The 19,834-nt window shown below is 52.1% G+C and overlaps 1 protein-coding gene across 2 annotated transcripts in view; it reads right to left on the reverse strand.

Moving 5' to 3' along the window:
* Nucleotides 1-19,834, reverse strand: part of CFAP57 (cilia and flagella associated protein 57) — a 36,227-nt gene that overhangs the window by 15,274 nt on the left and 1,119 nt on the right. The window contains exons 1-12 of one of the 2 annotated variants that reach the window (XM_038766238.1): nucleotides 18,528-18,583; nucleotides 17,307-17,493; nucleotides 15,921-16,237; nucleotides 13,490-13,776; nucleotides 10,782-10,989; nucleotides 9,885-10,037; nucleotides 9,660-9,799; nucleotides 8,011-8,176; nucleotides 4,670-4,783; nucleotides 2,573-2,785; nucleotides 2,194-2,367; nucleotides 988-1,149 (exon numbers count right to left, since the gene is read on the reverse strand). In XM_038766238.1, coding sequence (XP_038622166.1) covers nucleotides 988-1,149; nucleotides 2,194-2,367; nucleotides 2,573-2,785; nucleotides 4,670-4,783; nucleotides 8,011-8,176; nucleotides 9,660-9,799; nucleotides 9,885-10,037; nucleotides 10,782-10,989; nucleotides 13,490-13,776; nucleotides 15,921-16,237; nucleotides 17,307-17,463 — 2,091 coding nt within the window. In that variant the 5' untranslated portion in view covers nucleotides 17,464-17,493; nucleotides 18,528-18,583. Of the gene's footprint in view, nucleotides 1-987; nucleotides 1,150-2,193; nucleotides 2,368-2,572; nucleotides 2,786-4,669; nucleotides 4,784-8,010; nucleotides 8,177-9,659; nucleotides 9,800-9,884; nucleotides 10,038-10,781; nucleotides 10,990-13,489; nucleotides 13,777-15,920; nucleotides 16,238-17,306; nucleotides 17,494-18,527; nucleotides 18,584-19,834 lie in introns of those variants that run through there. The other variant, XM_038766237.1, reaches the window with a different exon arrangement.

Consider the following 19,834-nt stretch of genomic DNA (forward strand, 5'->3'; position numbering starts at 1 on the left):
AAGCGCTCAATAAATTCGATTGAATGAATGGCACATAGTAAGCGCTTAACAAATCCAGCACTTAGAACAACTCCCAGCACTTTGAACAGTGCTTTCGCTCTGCCCTGCTTAGGAGGAGGGTCTCACTGTCACGCCTCTGCCACAACCTCATCCCCAAGCCTACATTCCAGGCCCTCCTGCTCTGCTCTGTGTGCCTAGGAAACACTTGTTTTCTTTATTTCTTTGGACCCTGTGGGTCTTGGAGGAAACTGAAAGAAAAAGAGCATGAAGAAGTAGCTCAGAAGCCCTGAAAACGCTGCACACCTTTCTGCCGCTCAGTTAAGTGGTCCTCTGACCAGAGGCCGCTGTCGTGGGGAACCGTCGGCTAAGCAGGACGAAGCTAAGAGTGCGCCTGACTGAAATCCGAACCCTTCTTACCTGCTCTAAAGGAATTCTCGTAGACTGTCGAGGGGTAAAAGCGCTTCGGGGTTGGTTTAGGGCTGGGGAACGTTTACCCCACGGAAGCAGCGTGGCTCAGTGGAAAGAGCCCGGGCTTTGGAGTCAGAACTCCTGGGTTCAAATCCCACTCTGCCAATTGTCAGCTGGGTGACTTTGGGGCAAGTCACTTCACTTCTCTGGGCCTCAGTTCCCTCGTCTGGAAAATGGGGACTAAGACTGTCAGCCCCACGTGGGACAACCTGATGACCTTGTATCAACCCCAGCGCTTAGAACAATGCTTGGCACAGAGTAAGCGCTTAACAAAAACCACCATTATTATTATTATTATTATTACCCATCTTTGGACTTGGATTGGGAAGTTAGTACCTTGCATCCTAGGGACGTTGACTGACTAGGAGTCTGAGCAGCCACCCAAAGGGGCTTGTGGGACCAACTGGCCTGGGCCGCTCCCCCCCAAGTGCCGGCCCCGTGATAACGAAGCCCTCCGGGCCGTGGGGGACCGGTGACGGGCGAGGGCGGGATCGGCGTGGCTTCCTCCGCGATGCTTACCTTCTCGTCCATGTCTGTTTTGGTGACCAGCACTTCCTCCGAGAAGCCCACTTCCCTCTCCCGCTTCACCCCTCGACCGTCCTTGTCGAAGACCTTCCAGATCATCAGACAGCCGTCCTCGGAGATGGTCAGCAGAAACTGGTCGTCTGTCGTTATGATCATCTGAAGAGGGAGGGATGGGAGCCATCGGAGGTGGCCGGGGAGCACGGACCGTTGGCCGGAGGGGCCCTGCCTGGCCCCACGCTGGCTCGGCCCTTGGGTGGAGGCTCTGGCCTGGCGGTGACTCGGGCCGGGTGCAGAGACCCAGATTCCCCCTTTAGTGCCAGGGCTCATGCGGGGCCAACCCTGGGCTACTTGGGCCAGGAGCCAGCTTAGCTCCAGGTTGATAGCTGATAACTATCCCAGTTGAAAGGCCGGGAAAGGCAGAGATGGAAGCTACAGCAAGTGGAAACAGGATCTGCTCAGCTTTCCTGGACTCGTGTCCACCATCCAGAATGATCCTCTCGGCAGTTGTCTCTCATTCGGCTGAATCCTCCCTAAAGGACCCCTGGCCACAGAGTTTCCTGGGTCCGTAGCTCTCTCTTGTCCCCCGGGGGGACCCCTGGTCTGCCGGGGGAGGGAATGCCGGCTTCCCCGGGAGAAAGAGGTGGCAGGCCGGCTCACCCGGTGCCATTTTCAGACCCGCTCCCTGCCTGGGGCTGCTCCGGAGAGATGCTAGCCAAGGGTCACCCTCGATAACCCAGCGGGCGTCAGTGGAGGGGGCGGTGATGGCTGCGGGTCACCTGGGAATCTGATGCCAGATTGAATGCCCAGGACTTCCTGGGGCCCCGAGGGGGCCTTGCCTCTCTCCTGAACCCACAGAGGTGGCCCGCAGAACGCGCTGTAAAGAAGGGCTGCATGAGGCCTCCGGCCCTCGGCTTGCCGCTCGCATCCAGCGAACCACTGTTTCAGTCATGTGGATGTGAAACCTGAGCACTGCCCCATCACTTCCAGGACAGGAAGTGGTCTTAAACGAGGGACAGGAGAAAGGAACCCAAAAAGTGGGAGAAGAGAGAGAGAGAGAGAGACCTCAGGGGAGTCTGAGGAGATGGGAGGTGGGAGGGAGCGAAGAGAGTGCAAGTCCGGTAGGGAACTGGGGCCGAGACCAAAGCGGGGATTGCCGTCATGCCTGGGGAGGAGAGGAGCGGGAAGAGCACAGCATCAGACCTTGGTGACAGAGCTGGAGTGGCCCTGGTACTCATTGAATTCTTTCTGTAAGGGCAGTGGATGCTTCATAGAGCGGATGGTGCCCACGGAGGTGCCCACAAACACCATGCGGCCCGAGTGTGAGATGACCACAGACGTGTAGACGACATCAAAGGACGACACCTCTCGCAGGATCTGCAGCGGGGCAGAGTCGGGGGTCGGTGGCGGGCTCCGATCCCCTCTGCTTCCTCCTCCCGGAGCCGTCCCCATCACGGCCTCTCCCCTTGACTTGGCCGCCCCCCAAGAGCAGCCTGGTGGGGCCGGGGGGAGAGCGGGGCGCCCGCCGGCTCAACCCTGCCCACCGCGTTCCCAGCCTGCTGCGGGGTCCGGCGTGAGTTACCGAAGAGTCGGAGATCTCCTTGAGCGTGCGGTCGGAGCCCACAGCAAAGATGACCTTGGCATCGGGTGAGATGGTGATGCAGTTGTAGCTGCAGGACTTGAGCACGCACTCGGACTCCCTCTTCCCGATCAGCACATTCCACTCGTACACGGCCCCGTCTGTGCCGCAGGAGATCAGCTTGCTGTCGTCGCCGCTCCACACTACGCAGCGCACCTGCCGGAACAGGGATTCGCATCTGATAGGGGTGGGACCACCCCCCTCCCTCAACACACAAACACATGCAGCCCTTGTGTGTTCTCTCCTAGGTAGGTTCCAGGGGAATGATAATGATAACAATAATAATAATAGTAATAATGGTATTTGTTAAGTGCTTACTACATGGCAAGCACCATTCTGAGCACTGGTGTAGATACAAGGTCCTCAGAAATCTCCAGTGGCTGCCTGTCAACCTACGCTTCAGGCAAAAACTCCTCACCCTCAGCTTCAAGGCTGTCCATCCCCTCGCCCCCTCCTACCTCACCTCCCTTCTGTCCTTCTCCAGCCCAGCCTGCACCCTCCACTCCTCTGCGGCCACTCACCTCCTCATTGTACCTCATTCTCGCCCGTCCCGCCATCAACCCCCGGCCCACGTCCTCCCCCTGGCCCGGAATGCCCTCCCTTCGCACATCTGCCAAGCTAGCTCTCTTCCTCCCTTCAAAGCCCTACTGAGAGCTCACCTTCTCCAGGAGGCCTTCCCAGACCGAGCCCCCTTTTTCCTCTCCTCCTCCCCATCCCCCCCACCCTACCTCCTTCCCTTCCCCACAGCACCTGTATATATGTTTGTACAGATTTATTACTCTATTTTACTTGTACATATTTACTATTCTATTGATTTTGTTAATGATGTGCATTTAGCTTTAATTCTACTTGTTCTGATGACTTGACACCTGTCCACGTTTTGTTCCATTGTCTGTCTCCCACTTCTAGACTGTGAGCCCGTTGTTGGATAGGGACCATCTCTAGATGTTGCCGACTTGTCCTTCCCAAGCGCTTAGTACAGTGTTCTGCACACAGTAAGTGCTCAATAATAATAATAATAATAATGGCATTTATTAAGCGCTTACTTTGTGCAAAGCACTGTTCTAAGTGCTGGGGAGGTTACAAGGATTTCAGGTTGTCCCACGGGGGGCTCACAGTCATAATCTCCATTTTACAGATGAGGGAACTGAGGCACAGAGAAGTTAGGTGACTTGCCCAAGTCACTCAGCTGACAATTGGCAGAGCCGGGATTTGAACCCATGAACTCTGACTCCAAAGCCCGGGCTCTTTCCACTGAGCCACGCTGCTTCTCTAGCCATGCTGCTTCTCTATGATTGAATGAATGAATAAAAGGTTGGACACAGTTCCTGTCCCACGTGGGGCTCACAGTCCTAATCTCCATTTTACAGATGAGGTAACTGAGGCACAGAAAAGCTAAGTGACTTGCCCAAGGTCACACAGCAAAGTGGAGCCCCACATGGGACAACCTGATTACCTTGTATCTGTCCCAGTGCTTAGGATAGTGCTTGGCACATAGTAAGCACTTAACCAGTACCATCATTACTATTATTATTATTATTATTCGAATAATACGCAGAAGCAGCATGGCTCAGTGGAAAAAGCCCAGGCTTTGGAGTCAGAGTCATGGGTTCAAATCCCAGCTCCGCCAACTGTCAGCTGTGTGACTTTGGGCAAGTCACTTCACTTCTTTGTGCTGCAGTTACCTCATCTGTAAAATGGGGATGAAGACTGTGAGCTCCCCGTGGGACAACCTGATCACCTTGTAACCTCCCCAGCGCTTACAGCAGTACTTTGCACATAGTGAGTGCTTAATAAATGCCATTATCATTATTATTATTAAGTGGCGGAGCTGGGATTAGAACCCATGTCCTCTGACTCCTAAGCCGGTGCTCTCGCCACTAGGCCATACCGCTTCTCATGGGGGATGTGGTGGAGCAGGGAGGAGGAAGCAGTTCGACCCTCCATCCCTCCCTCCCTCCCAGCCGAGGGCCGTGGACTGTGGGATTTGCTCGGACAAACACTGCGGCCTCCTGTCCTCTTTTGCCCATCGGGGCTCACCTTGCCGTTGTGTCCTTTCAGGTTGGCCACGTTTTCCAGGCTGGTGGTGGTGTAAATGTGAATGACGTTGCCGTTGACCCCGGCGAACAGGTGGCCGCCGTTACTGAAGGCGCACTGCGGACGGAAAGGATGGGCAGGGAAGAGTTGGGAGGGCAGGCCGGCCCAGAGGAGATGGGGAGATCGGGAAGGGAACGGCAGCAGGGAGGAGGGAGAAGAGAGAGAGTGGAGTCCATCCTTCAGAGAAACCTGGTTCCTGAAAGGCCTTGAGGGAAAAGACACTCTCTGGTGGCCGAAGACATCCCGGGGGGAAATTCCCACCAGGTTCCCCTGCTCCCAGCCTTTTCACTCCTCCTCTTCAGTCCCAAGGCAGCCCCTCTCTTTCCTGCCCACCTGCCTTATAATAATAATGATAATAATAATAATATGTACCAGGCACTGGGCTCGTTACCATCGAGGCAGCAGATCAGACACAGCCCCTGACCCACATGAGGCTCTTCGTCTGGGTCAGGGGCCAGGGTGGGGAGAACTATAACAGTGATATTTAGTCAGGATTTACTATGTGCCAAGCACTGTAATAATAATAATAATGATGGCATTTGTTAAGCGTTTACTATGTGCAAAGCACTGTACGGGGGAAGGCAAGGTGATCAGGTTGTCCCACGGGGGGCTCATGGTCTTAATCCCCGTTTTCCAAATGAGGGAACAGAGAAGTGAAGTGACTTGCCCGAAGTCACACAGCTGACCAGTGGCGGAGCCGGGATTAGAACCCATGACCTCTGGCTCCCAAGCCTGGGCTCTTTCCACTGAACCACGCTGCTTCTCTACTGTTCTGATCACTGGGGTAGGTACAGGCGAATCAGATTGGGCACGGTCCCCGTCCCCCATCGAACTCACAGTCTAAGGGGGAGGGAGGACAGATAGCTTAGCCCCATTTTTATAGATAAGGAAACCGAGGCACCGAGCAGTTAGGTGGCTTGCCCTTGTCCGGGCCTTTTCCACTTGGCCGCCCCGCTCCCGTTGCCCTGATGGGACCCGACACTCCCCTGATATTAGCTGTCCTCCCCCTCCGTCCCCACCTCCTCCCAGGGTCAGCGCGGCGTGCGTCTTCCCTCCCTCTCCCATTTCCCACAGACTCCCAGCAATGACTCAGGGCTAAGGTGGGGGTGGAGGGAAGGGCACAGCCCACGCCTCAGAGGCCACGTATTGATGCTTGGCACATAGTAAGCGCTTAACAAATACCATCATCATCATTATAATAATAATAATTATTATTATTATCATCGCTCCTGCCGCTCGGTACGGTGCTTGACACATAGGAAGTCCTCAAACAGATGCCTCCGTTGTTATTATCATTTTCACCGTCATCGTTATTATTATGAATATTCCAACAGCCGGAAGGATGATAATAGTAGTGATAATGATAGTATTTGTAAAGTTCTTCCTCTGGGTCAAGCACCGCGGCGAGCTTTGCGGTCGTTCCAAGATAACCGGGGTGGACGCAGTCCCCGTCCCACACGGGGCTCACGGTCTAAGGAAGGGGACAAGAGGCATTTAAATCCCTATTTTCCAGATGAGGAAACTGAGGCCCAGGGAATAATTATAATAATAATGGTATATGTTAAACGCTTACTATGTGCCGAGCACTGTTCGAAGCGCTGGGATAGATACAAGGTGATCAGGTTGTTCCACTTGGGGCTCGCAGTCTTAATCCCCATTTTCCAGATGAGGGAACTGAGGCACAGAGAAGTGAAGTGACTTGCCCAAAGTCACACAGCTGACAAGTGGCGGGGTTGGGAATAGAACCCACGACCTCTGACTTCCAAACCCAGGATCTTGCCATTAAGCCACGCTGCTTCTCTGAGGTGAAGTGACTCACCCAACGTCACCCAGCAGGCAAGGGATGGAGCCGGAATTTGAACCCAGGTCCTCCAGAGGCCCAGGACTGGGCTCTTTCATTCATTCAATTGTATTTATTGAGCACTTACTGTGTGCAGAGCACTGTACTAAGCGCCTGCAGCGTGGCTCAGTGGAAAAAGCATGGGCTTGGGAGTCAGAGGTCATGCGTTCAAATCCTGGCTCTGCCACTTGTCAGCTGTGTGACTATGGGCAAGTCACTTCAATCAATCAATCAATCAATCAATCGTATTTATTGAGCGCTTACTATGTGCAGAGTACTGTACTAAGCGCTTGGGAAGTACAAATTGGCAACACATAGAGACAGTCCCTACCCAACAGTGGGCTCACAGTCTAAAAGGGGGAGACAGAGAACAGAACCAAACATACCAACAAAATAAAATAAATAGGATAGAAATGTACAAGTAAAATAAATAAATAAATAAATTAATAGAGTAATAAATATGTACAACCATATATACATAGACCTTTAAACCTTGAAAGCTTGAAAGCTTAAAAAAAAAAATTACAGTAAATTCGACATTCCTTATACCCAGAAGTAAAGAACCTTTCAAGCCCACAGATGGCAAGATTGGATGCTCTTTTGCTGGCCTTAAAATACTTTTAGGCCCGCCTGCCTGTAGTATATTCAAGGTACTTCTGGAGCATCTACTGGGTACAGGGCACTGTACCAAGCATCTGGGAAAGCACAAGATCCAGCCTCTTGCCCCTGAGTAGATGTTATAGGAATCACCATGGGGTCACCCACCCCCCCCAAAAAAAAGCCTCAGTTACCTCATCTGTAAAATGGGAATTAAGACTGTGAGTCCCATGTGGGACAACTTGATCACCTTGTACACCTTATAAGCGCTTAGAACAGTGCTTTGCAGTGCTTTGCTAAGTACTGTACTAAGCGCTTGCAGCATGGCTCAGTGGAAAGAGCATGGGCTTGGGAGTCAGAGGTCATGTGTTCAAATCCTGGCTCCGCCACTTGTCAGCTGTGTGACTACGGGCAAGTCACTTCACTTCTCTGGGCCTCAGTTACCTCATCTGCAAATAGGGATGAAGACTGTGAGTCCCATGTGGGACAACTTGATCACCTTGTAACCTCCCAAGTGCTTAGAACAGTGCTTTGCACATAGTAAGACTGTGAGCCCACTGTTGGGTAGGGACCGTCTCAATATGTTGCCAACTTCTACTTCCCAAGCGCTTAGTCCAGTGCTCTGCACACAGTAAGCGCTCAATAAATACGATTGAATGAATGAATGAATAAATGCCATCAAAAAAAAAAAAAAGGACAAGTTGGAAGTACAAGTACAAGCCTCTTTCCGCCAGGCCAAGCTGCTTCTCCCAAAGGACCTGCCCGGGCGCCCTTTTCCTTCCCAGGAAAGAAAGCCCCCAGACACGGGTGTCCCCAGCTCAGCGGTCCCCCCGGCAGGGCCCCTCACCTCGCGGCACCCTCGCACGGTGAACTCCTTGAAGCTCCGGATGTCGTCGATGAGCACGTTCATGATGCGGAGCTTGTCGGCGAACCCCACGAGCGTGTACAGCCCCGAGGGATGGAGGGAAATTGTGTAGGCCTCCTCCTGGTACTCCTTGTACAGCTCCAGGTTGCTGCGGAGAGAGCGGCCACGCCGGCTCTCTCTCCCGGCCCGGCCCCAGGGGCTCCGGGAGAGAGTCCATCCGGGTCCGGGGACCCGAACCAGCTCCGGGGGAGACCCGGCCGAGCCGGACGTCGGATGGACGAGGGGGTCTGAGGCCGCCCTCCCCATCCCCCGCCGTCCAGGGAGGATTCATTCATTCCTTCATTCATTTGATCGTATTTATTGAGCGCTTACTGTGTGCAGAGCGCTGGACTAGGCGCTTGGGAAGTCGGCAACATATAGAGATGGTCCCTACCCAACAACGGGCTCACAGTCTAGAAATAATAATAGTATTTGTTAAGCGCTTACTCTGCGTCAGGCACTGTTCTAAGCGCTGGGGTAATAATAATAGCAATAACGATGGCATGTATTAAATGCTTACTATGTGCAAAGCACTGATCTAAGCACTAGGGAAGTTACAAGGCAATCAGGTTGTCCCACAGGGGGCTCACAGTCTTCATCCTCATTTTACAGATGAGGGAACTGAGGCCCAGAGAAGTGAAGTGACTTGCTCAAAGTCACACAGCTGACAATTTTATAATGGCATTTATTAAGCGCTTACTATGTGCAAAGCGCTGTTCTAAGTGCTAGGGAAGTTACAAGGTGATCAGGCTGTCTCACAGGGGGCTCACAATCTTAATCCCCATTTTACAGATGAGGTAACTGAGGCACAGAGAAGTTAAGTGACTTGCCCAAAGTCACACAGCTGACAATTGGCGGAGCCGGGATTTGAACCCGTGACCTCCGACTCCAGAGCCCGGGCTCTTTCCACTGAGCCACGCTGCTTCTCTGGTAGAAGCAGCCATGCTGCTTATCTGGGTAGATACAAAGTAATCAGGTTGTCCCCCGTGGGGCTCACACGTCTTAATCCCCATTTTCCAGATGAGGCACCGAAAGGTCGAGTGGCTTGCCCAAAGTCACACAGCTGACAAGTGGCAGAGTCGATATTCAAACCCACGATCTCTGACTTCCAAGTCTGGGCTCTTTTTCTTTTTCTTGACAGCATTTATTAAGCTCTTACTATGTGCAAAGCACTGTTCTGATCAATCAATCAATCAATCGTATTTATTGAGCGCTTACTGTGTGCAGAGCACTGTACTAAGCGCTTGGGAAGTACAAGTTGGCAACATCTAGAGACAGTCCCTACCCAACAGTGGGCTCACAGTCTAAGCGCTAGGGAGGTTACAAGGTGATCAGGTTGTCCCTCGGGGGGCTCACAGTCTTCATCTTTTAGACTGTGAGCCCACTGTTGGGTAGGGACTGTCTCTATATGTTGCCAATTTGTACTTCCCAAGCGCTTAGTACAGTGCTCTGCACATAGTAAGCGCTCAATACATACGATGGACTGATTGATTGATCCCCATTCACAGACGAGGTAACCGAGGCCCAGGGAAGTGACTTGCCCAGACTCTTTCCGCCGAGCCACGGGGTCCCACCCGCCCCGCCCGCCTTACTTGGTCTCGTAGTTCCAGATGCGGACGGATCGGTCCAGGGAGCAGGTGGCCAGGAGGGGCTTGCGGACGCAGGTGGCCAGCCCCGTGATGGCCGCCGAGTGCGTCGGGAACAGCAGGTACTCCAAGTGGGCTGGTTCCCCCTGGACCGGGCACGCGGGGCGGGTGAGGACGGGGCTCGGCTAGGGCAGGGCCGCGGGGGGAGCAGCGGCGAGGACCGCGCCCCACCTTGTTGATATCGATGAGGGACATGGAGATGCTGTAGAGCTGGTTTTTGTTGGTGCTGACGACGAGCGTCTCCTCGGAGGGGCTGAAGCACAAGCAGACGATGTCCTGCTTGACGGACTGGCTGGGGTCGCTGCTGTTGGGGTCCGGGGGGATCTGTCCGGGAGACAGAGGTCAGAGGTTCCCCTAACGCACCGCTCCGCCTCGCCCCCGCACTACAGTAAGGCCTCACGCCGCCCAGGGCACCCCGGTCAGCCTGCTTCGGCCCGCAGAGAAGCAGCGTGGCTCAGTGGGAAGAGCCCAGGCTTGGGAGTCAAATCCTGGCTCCGCCAGTTGTCAGCTGTGTGACCTTGGGCAAGTCGCTTCACTTCTCTGCGCCTCAGTGACCTCATCTGGAAAATGGGGAGTAAGACTGTGAGCCCCTCGTGGGACAACTTGATCACCCCGTATCCTCCCCAGCGCTTAAAACAGTGCTTTTCACGCAGTAAGCGCTCAACAAATGCCGTAATTATTATCACCTGTCTACTTGTTTTGTGGTCTGTCTCCCCCTTCTAGACCGTGAGCCCGTTGTTGGGTAGGGACCGTCTCTAGATGTTGCCGATTTGTGCTTCCCAAGTGCCCAGTACAGTGCTCTGCACGCAGTAAGCGCTCAATAAATATGATTGAATGAATGAATCTGGCTGGGATGCCTCCCGACTCCCTCTAACTCTGGCTGGCTCCACTCCTTTCGGCACTTGTGGCGGCTCTGGGTCCCCGGAGAGCGAGGACGTCCCCAACAACGGCCCGGGGAAGCGGTTTTCCCGAGATCAGGCCCTGCTAAAGACTGAGAACCGGTGTCCCTCCGGTCACGCCGAAAGGCGGGAAGAGGGCGAGACGACGGGCCCGGGAGTCGGGGCTGACCCGAATTTCCCGGCTCTCCTGGTAGGTGTCTTTCTCTTCCACCCTCTCGAAGAGCAGGATGGTCCCGGGCCCCGCGGAGCAGGCGAATCCCTTGGAATAGGCGGCGACGGCAGAGACCCGAGGCAGGGAGGCCCGGTGCATGCTGCTGCCCTCGAAGAAGTTGTCCTGGGACGGGAAGGGGGAGCTGATCCCGGGGAACGTGATCAGGCTGCAGAGGGAACACGCGGCCTGGTGACGCGACGGCTAGCTTCGGAAGGGGTGGCTGCCCTGCGGGGAAGCGCCCCGGCTGCGCTGGGGCCCGGGATGGTGTGAGAGGAGCCACGTCCTAAGTTGAAAAGCGGCCTGGCCTAGTGGAAAGAGCGTGGGCCTGGGCGTCTGAGGACCTGGCTTCTTCTTCAGTCGTATTTATTGAGCGCTTACTGCGTGCGGGGCACTGACCTAAGCGCTTGGGAAATCCAAGTTGGCAACATCTAGAGGCGGTCCCTACCCAACGGCGGGCTCACAGTCTAGAAGGGGGAGACAGGGAACAAAACGAAACATATTAACAAAATAAAATCAACAGATTAGTAAATATGTACAAGTAAAATAAATAGAGTAATAATCTGTACAAACATCTATACAGGTGCTGTGGGGAGGGGAAGGAGGTAAGGTGGGCGGATGGGGAGGGGGAGGAGGGGGAGAGGAAGGAGGGGGCTCAGTCTGGGAAGGCTTCTCACCCCGGCTCAGCCACTTGCCTGCTGGGTGACCTTGGGTAAGTCACTTCATTTCTCTGGGCCTCAGTTCCCTCATCTGGAAAATGGGGATTAAGACTGCGAGCCCCAAATGGGACAAGCTGATCTCTTTGTATCCCCCCTCAGCGCTTAGAACAGTGTTTTGCACATAATAAGCGCTTAACAAATACCACCATTATTATTATTATTCTCTGGGCCTCAGTTTCCTTATCTCCATTCATTCGATCGTATTTACTGAGCGCTTACTGTGTGCAGAGCACTGTACTAAGCACTTGGGAAGTACAAGTTCGCAACATATACAGCGTGGCTCGGAGGAAAGAACCCGGGCTTGGGAGTCAGAGATCATGGGTTTGAATCCTGGCTCTGCCACGTCTGCTGTGTGACCTTGGGCAAGTCACTTAAGTTCTCTGAGCCTCAGTTCCCTCATCTGTAAAATGGGGATTAAGATTGTGAGCCCCATGTGGGACAACCTGATCACCTTGTATCCCCCCCGAGCGCTTAAAACAGTGCTTTGCACATAGAAAGCGCTTAACAAATGCCATCATTTATTTTATAGAGATGGTCCCTACCCAACAAACGGGCATCATTCGTCGTTTGTTCTCCCTCTCTCTTAGACCGTGAGCCCCCCGTGGGACAGGAACTGTGTCTGACCTGATTGACTTGTTATCTACCCCAGCGTTTAGTGCAATGCTTGGCACAGAGTAAGTGCTTAACGAATACCACAGTGATCATTTAAATTATCATTCCCTTGGCAGGCCCCAAAAGGGAACGGTTGACTCCCTTCTCTCCGCCGAAGAGAATCCAGCGCCCGGGCGCTGGGCAGACCGCCCACCCTGTCGGCCCTTGATCCCTCCATGCCAGTCCTCGCTCTGGAAGCCTGGGGACTGGAAATCACCTGTCCTTCTTGATGGGGAGACCCCCGACCTCATCATTCAGTGTGACGACCCCTAGAAGCAGTGTGGCTCAGTGGAAAGAGCCCGGGCTTTGGAGTCAGAGGTCAGGGGTTCAAATCCTGGCTCCGCCAATTGTCGGCTGTGTGACTCTGGGCAAGTCACTTCACTTCTCTGTGCCTCAGTTACCTCATCTGTAAAATGGGGATGAAGACTGTGAGCCCCTCCGGGGGACATATGTATATATGTTTGTACGTATTTATTACTCTATTTATTTATTTAATTGGTACCTATTTATTTTATTTTGTTAATATGTTTTGTTTTGGTCTCTGTCTCCCCCTTCTAGACTGTGAGCCCACTGTTGGGTAGGGACCGTCTCTATATGTTGCCAACTTGTACTTCCCAAGCGCTTAGTATAGTGCTCTGCACACAGTAAGCGCTCAATAAATATGATTGAATGAATGTTGGGTAGGGACCACCTCTATACGTTGCCAACTTGTACTTCCTAAGCGCTTAGTACAGTGCTCTGCACACAGTAAGCGCTCAATAAATACAATTGAATGAATGAATGAATGAATGTTGGGTAGGGACCGCCTCTATATGTTGCCAACTTGTACTTCCCAAGCGCTTAGTACAGTGCTCTGCACACAGTAAGTGCTCAATACATACGATTGAATGAGTGAATGAACAACCTGATCACCTTGTAACCTCCTCAGTGATTAGAACAGTGCTCTGCACATAATAAGCGCTTAATAAATGCCATTATTATTCATTCATTCAATAATATTATTTTGAATAATATAATATACATATAATATTATTATCATTATTATTAGATGAGATTGATCTGTTTTGGCAGTGGGGGTTGAGGGGGGGAGACCTCGAATATTCTCTGGAAGTTAGGCACGAGATCCTGTCTCTCTTCACTCTCATTTCTATGCCATCTGTTGCCAGAACTGAGGATCCAACCGAGTGGAAAGTACCCGGGGAGCCAGCTCAAAATTTGGGAATCTGTCGTTTTGGGGGTGCACGGTCGGAACGAATAAATGAATGCCCTGGTCATCTCCCCTCTCCCGGCCCCCTTTACCTCTCGGATTCCTGGTCCAGTACCGACTTCTGCAAGTCCTCCGAGCTCTCTTTGTACTGTAAACTCGTCTCCCAGCGCTGGTCCCCCGACTCGAAGAGGAAGAGTCTGCCCGCTTCGGTGCCGACGACCACTTTGTCATCCGACAGCCAAGTGTGCGAGAGGTAATTCTGGGGCTCGCCCCTCTGGAAGTTGGACTGCTTCAGCATTCCCTCCGCGTAGCGGAACAGTTTGAAAACGTTGTGGCCCGTGGCGCAAATCTGCGTGTTGTCTTGGGGGTTGAAGCTCACCTGGAAGAGGGGAACGAGGACAGGGAAGGAAGGTTGTGTCGGGGGATCGGTAGGGAGTGGAAATTCCTAGCGTTTTCCGTGAATGCATCCCTTTGTCCAGACAGCTCTGCAGGCTTCATCCTCGCAGCTTACACTCTCCCGCTTCAAAGCCTTATTGAAGGGACACCTCCTCTGAATGGCCTTCCCAGACTAAGCCCCAGTTTTCCTCATCTCCCACTCCCTTCTACGTCATCCTGATTTGCTCCCTTTCCTCTTCCCCCCAACCCTGCCCCACAGCACTTATGTACATATCTATAATAATAATAATGATGGCATTTATTAAGCACTTACTATGTGCAAAGCACTGTTCTAAGCGCTGGGGAGGTTACAAGGTGATCAGGTTGTCCCACGGGGGGCTCACAGTCCTCGTCCCCAATTTACAGATGAGGGAACTGAGGCCCAGAGAAGTGAAGTGACTTGCCCAAAGTCACACAGCTGACAATTGATGGAGCTGGGATTTGAACCCATGACCTCTGACTCCAAAGCCCATGCTCTTTTCCACTGAGCCATGCTGCTTCTCTAATATACCTATTACTATATATATCTAATTATATCTATAATTGTATTTATTTGTATTGATGTCTGTCCCCCCGGCCCCAGCAATCTAGAGACTATGAGCTCATTGTGGGCAGGGAATATAACTGTTTATTGTTGTATTGTTCTTTCCCAAGCACTCAGTACAGTGCTCTGTGCACAGTCAGCGCTTAATAAATACGACCGAATGAATGAATGTATCGACGTTCGATGTTTTGAGCACCCTCTGGGAGCCGAGCACCGTACTCAGCGTTTGGGAAAGAGCGGTGGCGTTGGTAGACATGTTCCCTGCCCTCCGGACGCTTACCATCTGGCGGGGAGGGCGGGACGCTGAAATGACAGATTGGAGGACGAGAAGTAGACGTGTATGTGAATTGGTGCTTTAAAGAGGAAGGTGTCTACGTTGCTGTGTATTATAAAAGCGTTACTTAGGGTTGGTAGGGAACGTATTAGACATGCAGCAAGACTGAGGCGGGCTATACATCTCAGCTGTGTGACTTTGGGCAAGTTGCTTGACTTCCCTGGGCCTCAGTTACCTCATCTGCAAAATGGGGATTAAGACTGCGAGCCCTATGTGAGGCAACCTGATTACCTCGTACTCCCCCCCAGTGCTTAGAATGGTGCTTGGCACATAGTAAGTGCTTAACAAATGCCATCTTTATAGAGAGGCAGCGTGGTTCAGGGGAAAGAGCCCAGGCTTGGGAGTCAGAGGTCGTGGGTTCTAATCCCAGCTCCGCCACTTGTCAGCTGGGTGACTTTGGGCAAGTCATTTAACTTCTCTGTGCCTCAGTTCCCTCATCTGTAAAATGGGGATGAAGACTGTGAGCCCCACGTGGGGCAACCTTGATTACCTTGTATCTTAGAACAGTGGTCGGCACACAGTAAGCGCTTAACAAATACCAACATTATTATTATTATTGTTATTATTAGGCTCCGAACCACGTCAATCCACTCTCCCAGGGGGTTCTGTATGGGATATCGGGGCCTGGAAGGGAATGTTCCCCTGCGCCAGGTGGCAGGGAGCTGCAAAAACCTGAAGGAGCGGCGTCCCTTTGACCTCATTTCATCCTTCAGTCTGCAGGCCCGTGGACCAGGGCTTACTCACTGCACATTTCTAATAATAATAATGAGCGGCATTTGCTAAGCGCTTACTCCGTGCCACGGGCCGGAATAGATAAAGATCTGATGCAGTCCCTTGGGCTCACAGTCTACAGAGTGGGCGTGGGAGGCAGGGGGTGGCTATTTAATCCTCGCTTTACAGATGGGGAACTGAAGCCCAGAGCACTGAAGTGAGTTGACCAAGATGGCACAGCAGGCTAGTGGCAGAGCCGGCCTTAGAACCCGGATCCTCTGGTCAATGCTGTTTCTCGATTTTCCCCCTCGTTCCCATTGTACATAGATGCGTGTGTCTGCCTGTCTCTCCCCGTGAGCCTGCCCCTTGGCAAAAAGGGGCTAGACTCTTCCCTCCATCTTACGTTCCTGAGTGTGGGCATCGTTCTGCCCGTGGGGGCGAGGGGCACCGGGCAACTCCCGATGGGGGCGGCGTGGTTGGAGGCAAGTGGAAGGCCCACCTGGTAGATCGGATTGTTCTGCGTGTCCGTCCTGACGGTCGCCATCACTTTCTGCTTTTCCCACATCCAGTAGATGAGGTTGGACTCGGGAGGGTCCGTCTGGGCCACGAGGTACTTGGAGTCCGGAGAGAAGGCCAGGCTGACGAACCGCTGAACCGCAAAGTCGAAGTTGCTGAGCACCTTGCGCTTCCTGCAGGGGACCGACGACAGCTCGTAGATGGTGATGGTGGCCTTCTCCTGGACCGTCTCCGAGATGGCCAGGTACCGGCGGTTGGGGCTGATGGCCAGAGCCAGCATGCCCTGACTCTTCTCTGAGCCTGCCGCAAAGCCGAGGAAAGCGACGCTGGTCACCGGGGGAGGCGGGGAAGTGAGTAGAAGGAGCCCGCTGGCCCATCTGACCGTGGGGGGCTACCGTTTCCGACCTTCTCAAAGCAAAACTCTTGAACGCGGGCTTCCAGACTCCACCAACCAACTTCCTTTTACTTCACTGGTCCCTCTCCTACCCAGTTCAATTATTCCTGCTCTCTGCTCCAGCTCTGCAAATCTCCCTCTCCCACACCTTACTCTCCCACGTCTGTGCATGGCCCACACCAGATGATGGATCGATCTGTTCTAAGCATCTGGGAGAGTATACTGTAATTAGGCGACATAATCGCTGTTCTGGAGAAGCTTACAATCTAACGAGGGTGACGGACGCTAAAATCATTTCAGTTAAGGAGAAGAAAGAAAGTGGATGTGTTGCTGAGAAAGGGCCTAAGTATGGTACTTGTTAAGCGCTTACTATGTGCCAAGCACTGTCCTAAGCACTGGGGTAGATACAAATTAATCAGGTTGGACCCAATCCCTGTCTCACATGGGGCTCACACTCTTAATAATAATGATGGCATTTATTACGCGCTTACTAAGTGCTAATCACTCTTCTAAGCACTGGGGACGTTACAAGGTGATCAGGTTGTCCCACGGGGGGCTCACAGTCTTAATCCCCATTTTACAAATGAGGTAACTGAGGCACAGAGAAGTTAAGTGACTTGCCCAAAGTCACACAGCAGACAAGTGGTGGAGCCTGGATTTGAACCCCTGACCTCCGACTCCAAAGCCCGCGCTCTTTCCACTGAGCCACGCTGCTTCTCCATTTTAATCTCCATTTTACAGTTTGAGGAAAAGTGAGGCCCAGAGAAGTGAAGTGACTTGCCCAAGATCCATCCCCTCCCCTCCCATGGTGATGGAGCCATTTCTGCTGGTCCCCGAGTGGGCTTCAGACTCCGGGGCCTCTCCCTCCTCGAGCGGATTTTTCCGGGGGTTGGGAAGCGGGAAGCAGCGTGCGCCTCACGCGCCTCCGGGAATGGCGAGAGGGGAGGCGTGCGCGTAGGGAAAGTGGACCTTTACCTGGGATGAACCTCTGCCATTTCTGGTCGACATTGTACTTCACACAGTAATTCCCGGCGGGGTATATGATGGTCTGTTCATCAAAGAAGCAAATATTGTTGGCGACTCGGGAGCGGAGCCCGAAGATGTGGAGAGACTGAGCCACCACGCTCGACATGGCTGGAGTTGGCCACACCTGCCGTGAACCCTGAAAGTGGAACAGAAGGTGATGGGATGAGGAACGGAAAGGAGGACCCCCTTCGTCCTCCCATCTCCTTTAGAGAGGCAACTCTTCCTTTTCCCTTCTTCCTCCTCAGGGCTCCGCCTTTTTTTTTTTTAAATAGTATTTCTTAAGCTCTTACTGCGGGCCGGACACCGTACTAAATGCTGGGGTAGATTGAAGCTACTTCCTTCATTCATTCAATCGTATTTATTCATTCATTCATTCAATCGTATTTATTGAGCACTTACTGTGTGCAGAGCACTGTACTAAGCACTTGGGACGTAAAAGTCGGCAACGTATAGAGATGGTCCCTACCCACCAACGGGCTCACAGTCTAGAAGGGGGAGATGGACAACAAAACAGAACATGTGGACAGGTGTCAAGTCGTCAGAACAAATAGAATGAGTCCCGGTTGTTGATTGATGGAGACCTGGGGCTAATCAAGTTGGACACAGTCCATGTCCCATTCATTCATTCAATCAATCGTATTTATTGAGTGCTTACTGTGTGCAGGGCACTGTACTAAGCGCTTGGGAAGTACAAGTTGGCAACATATAGAGATGGTCCCTACCCAACGGTGGGCTCACAGTCTAGAAATAATAATGGCATTTGTTAAGCGCTTACTATGTGCAAAGCACTGTTCTAAGCGCTGGGGGTTACAAGGGTGATCAGGTTGTCCCACGGGGGACTCACAGTCTTCATCCCCATTTTATAGATGAGGGAACTGAGGCAGAGAGAATAGTAATAATAACAATGATGGCATTTATTAAGTGCTTACTATGTGCCAAGCACTGATCAGATTGCCCCACGTGGGGCTCACAGTCTTAATCCCCATTTTACAGTTGAGGTCACTGAGGCCCGGGGAAGTCAAGTGACTTGCCCAAAGTCACACAGCTGACAAGTGGTGGAGCTGGGATTTGAACCCATGACCTCTGACTCCAAAGCCTGTGCCCTTTCCACTGAGCCACACAGTTTCTCTGTCCCAAGAGTACAGTGCTTGGCCCAGGGTAGGCGCTTACCCAATCCCCCCAGACGGTCCTGGGCGCCGGCCGGGTACCAGGCGGTTGCTGGTTGCCACGGCAACGCCCCAGCGGATGCGCGGGACCGGAAGTCCTCCGCCCAGTGAGCGCTTCCTCCCCTCCCCGGCCTAGGTTGCGGCATGGCGGGCTCCGCGGAGGAGGCGGGCTCCCCGTCCGACATCGACTCCGAGGCCTCCGACAGGGAGGAGAGTGAACCCCCCTTCCCCCTCGCCGGCACCCAATAATTCATTTTTCATTCAATCGTATTTATTGAGCGCTTACTGTGTGCAGAGCACTGTACTAAGCGCTTGGGAATAATAATGATGATGATGATGATGATGGCAGTTATTAAGAGCTTACTAGGTGCCAAGCACTGTTCTAAGCACCGGGGAGATACAATAATAATAATAATGATGATGATGATGATGGTATCTGTTAAGCGCTTACTATGTGCAAATTGCTGTTCTAAGCGAAGAGACTGGCCCAAAGTCAATCAATTAATCAATCGTATTTAATGAGCGCTTACTGTGTGCAGAGCACTGTACTAAGCGCTTGGGAATAATAATAATAATAATAATGATGATGATGATGGCAGTTATTAAGAGCTTACTAGGTGCCAAGCACTGGGGAGATACAATAATAACAATAATAATAATGATGATGATGGTATCTGTTAAGCGCTTACTATGTGCAAATCGCTGTTCTAAGCAAAGAGACTGGCCCAAAGTCAATCAATTAATCAATCGTATTTATTGAGCGCTTACTGTGTGCAGAGCACTGTACTAAGTGCTTGGGAATAATAATAATAATGATGATGATGATGGCAGTTATTAAGAGTTTACTAGGTGCCAAGCACTGTTCTAGGCACTGGGGAGATACAATAATAATAATGATGACGATGGTATCTGTTAAGCGCTTACTATGTGCAAAGCACTGTTCTAAGCGAAGAGACTGGCCCAAAGTCAATCAATCAATCAATCGTATTTATTGAGCTTTTACTGTGTGCAGAGCACTGTACTAAGCGCTTGGGAATAATAATAATAATGATGATGATGATGATGGCAGTTGTTAAGAGCTTATTAGGTGCCAAGCACTGTTCTAAGCACTGGGGAGATACAATAATAATAATAATAATAATAATAATGATGATGATGATGGTATCTGTTAAGCGCTTACTATGTGAAAAGCACTGTTCTAAGCAAAGAGACTGGCCCAAAGTCAATCAATCAATCAATTGTATTTATTGGGAGCTTACTGTGTGCAGAGCACTGTACTAAGCGCTTGGGAATAAAATAATAATAATAATG

The sequence above is a fragment of the Tachyglossus aculeatus genome, chromosome 24 (genome assembly GCF_015852505.1).
Source record: "Tachyglossus aculeatus isolate mTacAcu1 chromosome 24, mTacAcu1.pri, whole genome shotgun sequence".
NCBI classification, from domain to species: Eukaryota; Metazoa; Chordata; class Mammalia; order Monotremata; family Tachyglossidae; genus Tachyglossus; species Tachyglossus aculeatus.